Genomic DNA, 5,246 nt, shown 5'->3' with positions numbered 1-5,246 from the left:
GCCCGTCGCTGCCTCCGGTCCCTCGGTGCTCCTGCTGCTCCTCCTGCTGTTGCGCCTCCATCTCCAGATCGGATCACGGTGAGGGAAAGATGAGCGAGGAGACGGCGACTTCTGACAACGAGTAAGCGCCTCATTGATCTTGATTACTACCCCCTACCCTTCCTCCGCCGCCCCCCACACCCACAGCCCTCCAAGACTTGGGTGCCGGAAAGCTTGCAGCCTGGAGAGTTCGGCGCATCTTGTTCTGCAGATAATATTTGATTTCTTAAGCCATTTAATTTCATGGCAGCTCTCACTCCCCCACCCCCATTTAGTTGCTTCCTTCTGGGGAAGGGTATTGAGGGTTGGGGTTGGCTGGCAGTTTTATGTCCGGGAGATCGAGTGGTTTGGGTGGATGGCTGCAGGCAGGGGAGAAATGACCCCTTTGCCTGGAAGACCTTTGGCCTGTCCTTTTTCACGGGAGCGTGCCAATCAACATATCCCGAATATCCATCCTGTTTCCTTTATAGCTATTTCACTTGGAAACGAATGTGTGGGAGCACCTCCTGCAGCAAACTGCTCTTGAATCTTAATTCGATGAGTCAGTGACTCTTAAATACAGATTAAGCCTCTGCCCCCTCCCCTCCTTTTTTAAACTTATGACCTGAAAGATTCTTGTAAAAAATGGGGCCAGGGGGACATGTTTAGAATTTAATGGGATTATGGACGCCTGGAGTGTGGGAGCTGTTGAACCATTCTATTTTGCCTTTGCGAACCTTGGACATGTGTTTATCAGGTGCATAGAAGAATTTCGAATGCTAATGTTTTGTTCTTCAGCTATGTTAAAATACACATTTTACGTTGGTTTAATACTATTTACATTGCTGAATATGTTGATGACTTCATTGATGAACTTCTAGAGCAGCCTGGTTAAAGTTTTTATTTATGTGGGCTGTCCTTCTGTTTTTCAAGCGAAATACTTTGCCTTTTACAATATTTTGCTTTAACGTAACAGCTGCTTGGAGAAGTATTGGTGCGCTGACAGTTTTCTGTTGAGACTGGATTTAATTTCATGCAGGATATTAGCTTCCGTTTTCTTGTAATTCAAATTTTGTTTATCTTTTGAGGGTTGGAAAGAGTTAAGTGAGTTACGGCTGGTCCTAGGATGCATTCCTTTAAATAAAGTGCATTCCTCGAGTCAGACCTCTTTTGAGAGAACTTTAATAAAAGTCCAAAGCCTAGGCCTGTTTAACATAAAATAGCTTGAGAAATGCCAAGCAGCGTTTTTCCTTCCCCTCCCTCCCCCCAGCACACTCTTCTGATGAGCGGGTGTGGGAGAAGGTAGATTGCTGCAGTGTCAGTGCAGTCGGGAAGCAGAAGTAGCCGCCATGTTCTCTCTTTTTTTGTGAATCGCCCTCATTTGCATAGCACACTCTTCATTCATAAAAAAATAATTAAACATCCATCACCTTGGACATCTTGAAAGGATTTCCCAAGAAAAAAATTCGAAGCTTGATGGTCTTCACGTAGATTTTTGAGTTTAGGAAGTAAGGAAAATTCGAAGTTTTAGGTTAAATGCTAAAACATACGCACACACAAACAACTACCCCTGTTCTCAGAATGTTGACACAGTTATGTGGGAAATATCAGTTCGGGGAGGTGCTGGGATCACGTGATCGCCTCCATTCATAAAATACCTGGCTGTCCATTCACAGTGCAGTACACTGTCTCACTGCCTTCCGCAGATTAGACCTACTTTGAGCGAGATCAAGAAGTACTGTATCTCAGATAACGCCTAGTTAGGAGAACAACTGCTGGAAATTCTGAACAGAATGACGATATTTTTTGTGTCTCTTCAGAAAGCTTGGATCAACATGTCGAGTTCATTTTAGGGATAGGAAAAGACTAATTACCATATTTAAAGTGAAATATTTAATACCTCAGCTAATAGAAAAGCAAATGAGGGGATGTGGGTTGACACACGTGTATAATAGTTTCTAAATGTCTCTTTCTGTAATACTTGCCATGAACAAATTCAGAGCAAGTTTTTGGTGTAGTGATGTCAGTGGATGATTTTGCTGTTACACGAAAAATGAGTAAATATTCCCACTGGTTTAATCCCAAAGATGTTGATATTTGAAACACGAAATGGCAATTTTTACTGAGAAGGTTGCTTCTCTCTCTCTCTCTCTCTCTCTCTCTCTCTTAAATTTTAAATGTACTTAGTGTGAGACAACTTGGAAATAACCTCACTCACCCATATTTTTGGAATTCTGTTTTCACAGATATATCCTGCTTTATTAATGTTATTCCCCTAGGAGGTTTGTTAAGCTAGTTTTTGTAGGACAAAATTAATATTTTAGCATATAATATTTTGCTATTAGATCTTAACTCTTCATGGGAACAAGCTCTTGGGATTTTAGTTACTTTTTTTAATATTAAAAAGTGATGTGTTCATCAGGTAATCAGTTTTATTGGGGCCAACACTGTGCATTAGATAAACCACAGTAAACTTGTTTGGAACGTAGCTGTTATTCTGGTAATTTATATATCTCATCTTTAATATATAAAGTAATGTTTTGAAATGGCAACTTATTATTTAACCATATATATTATGAAGATACAAGAAATATATAATGGCCGATGCCCTTGAAGGTTTAACATAGTTTAAAACTGCCTTGTAATGTGGACTTTATTTAAAACATCCTTATGTATATTTTTTATTTTCTCAGCTTTTTTCAGTCTCAATTAACAGGAATCTAATTACAGTAGAGATTATTTTTAACACTGTACTGTTTTTACACCTAATTTCAACCGTTAGAAAAAAAAAAGTAATCGTTTCTAGGCCTTTCGGCTAAGATCAAGTGTAGAAAAAAAGTGAAAATCGCCAATATCTTGAGAAACCTTAATATTTTCTAGCCATTGTAGTAAAATACAGTACAGCCTTTGCGGCCTCATGTTGAAATCCTCTATTATGTGCTTTATTATTTGAAATAAGAGTTATGTATAGAGAGATAGTTAGCTCTCAGGTTGATTGTGGATACATATTGAATCAAGAATTAGTGAAGGATCTACTATGTGTAAGACTTTGTCTTATGCAATATCAGATTTTGGGAAAGGTTGGTAAAATTTTGCTTTTCTTCAACCTTTAGTAGGAGCTGGAACTGAGTTAAAAGTGCAGTTTAAAAAAATAATTCGTTCCATGCAGGAGTATTAGTTTATTTCAGATAATGTACAAAATGGTCTTTAAAGTGAAAAAATAATAATTTATTTGCATTTCTACTACTAATATAATGTCTTAATATTTTATATATAAACAAACTTTTCCTATGATATGCATAAAGCATATTCACTTACTGGATTTTTTTTACCATGTTCCAAGCACTGTGATAAATGCTTTACTCATGTATTATATAATTTATGTATATGCATCTATTTTCAGCAGAAATGGAATTGCGTAGTGGATACTGTTATAACTTAATATATTGTGAATATTTTCCTGTGTCATTACATTCTAGAATATAATTTTAATGGCTACATTATATTCAGTATGTAACATACATTAGTTTTAATCAGTCTACTATTTTTGGATATTTCTAAACAGTGCTGCATTTGATCCTGAGTTCTATCTGTATCCAAATATATTACTTTTTCCTTGAGATAGTCTAGGAATGGGGTTAAAAGATGTAAGTTAAAAAAATTTTTATTCCTGCCAAATTGCCCTCTAGAAAAGAATACTAACTCAGTGTATCAGAGTGCTTATACCTTGAAATGTCTGTCCAGTTGTCTTAGAAATAAATTTTTGCCATTTAAAAAAAAATTCTCACCTAAGGATATTTTTTTTAATGATTTTGAGAGAGAGAGAGAAAGAGAAAGAGAAAAAAAGCAAGAGAGGGAAAGATGTGAGAGAGAAACATACATTGGTTGCCTCTCATACCCACCTGGACCCAGCCAGCAACCTAGGTATGTGCCCTGACTGGGAATCGAACCCGCTATATGGGACATTTCTCCAGTCACCTGGGCCACCTGGCTAGGGCAATTTTTGCCAAATTGAATGAGGAAATGAGAGCTTGTGCCTATGTTTAAAAGGTGCTGGATGGTAAAATAAAATTGATATTTGAAAAAACAAAAAACTTGTGAGGTTGTTTTTAGACAACTGGACTAAAACAAAATACTATATAATAAATAAATAAAATTACAGCGTATGTGATCATACAAAAGTCATCTGCAGATCATTTATTTAACCATTACCAACCTTTATATAGTAGGGTATAGTGTGAAGAACATTGGACTTGGAACTGGGTGATACAATGCTGTCCTGTCACTAATTTTTTCTGTGATTCTGGGTAAGTGACAGCTTCTTTGGGCCTCAGTTTGCTCACTTGTAAATCAAGGTATTTGAACTGAGCATTATTATGGCTCCTTCGTGTGCTAAATCACCCTAAAGTAATATGGTGGTAGGAATACTGCAAGTCACTAGCCTTGTAACGTACAAATTTGTTAATTAATTTTATTATGCTGTTTGTGAAATATTGAAGCAAATGAAAGAAAGACTTCTAGTAGAGGTCTGGTAGGGTGATGAATTAAAAGCATGAATTTTGATGAACCAAGATAAAAATTTTGGAAACAATTAGTATGTTCAGAATCTCTTAAGATTTTATTTTGGGCTTTTAATAACCCTGTGTCTTTGATAATATATATACATCACAGATGGAGAACTTTTTAATGCCCTTTTTAAGCCTCCTTTTAAGGCTATTGGGTTTAAATACCAACTTGAGTATTTCTAAAAGGAATACTTGTACTAACAAGGTACCAACTGTTGTGTTTTAATTATCCAAGAGGTGCCAACAAATTAAGTCTTTTCATTTGCTTATTTATACAAATCGTGTTAATTTAATACTAAGGTAATTTAATTCATTTAAGGAGCTAATGCAGATAATGAAATATTTTATTTTTAAATTTTTTTATTGGCTGACTAGAGGCCCAGTGCATGAATTCGTGCACAGGTGGTGTGTGTGTGTGTGTGTGTGTGTGTGTGCGCGCGCGCGCCTCGGCCTGGCTGGCAGTCGGGCCAATTGGGGTCCGTCTCACCCAGTCCTGATCAGGGTGGGCCAGCTGGTGGGGGAGCAGGGGAGGAACTGCAAGAGGTTGGCCGGCCGCAGGAGCTTGGCTGTGGGAGCGCACTGACCACCAGGCAGCAGCTTCTGCGTTGAGTGTCTGCCCCCTGGTGGTCAGTGTGCGTCATAGCGACCGGTTGACTGGTCGCT

At 37.9% G+C, this 5,246-nt stretch overlaps 1 protein-coding gene across 1 annotated transcript in view; it reads left to right on the top strand.

Annotated features, from left to right (window-relative positions):
* Positions 1–8: 8 nt before the first annotated feature.
* The window catches only part of SPRED1 (sprouty-related, EVH1 domain containing 1), a 161,049-nt gene continuing 155,811 nt past the window's right edge, over positions 9–5,246 (top strand). Inside the window, exon 1 of the mRNA XM_006778100.2 lies at positions 9–121. Within this exon, the coding sequence (XP_006778163.1) occupies positions 90–121 (32 nt within the window). The 5' untranslated portion in view covers positions 9–89. The remainder of the gene's footprint in view (positions 122–5,246) is intronic.

The sequence above is a fragment of the Myotis davidii genome, unplaced genomic scaffold, assembly GCF_000327345.1.
Source record: "Myotis davidii unplaced genomic scaffold, ASM32734v1 scaffold46, whole genome shotgun sequence".
NCBI lineage: Eukaryota > Metazoa > Chordata > Mammalia > Chiroptera > Vespertilionidae > Myotis > Myotis davidii.
The sequence above is the reverse complement of the archived record's forward strand: the minus strand, read 5'-3'. Positions and strand labels throughout refer to the sequence as shown.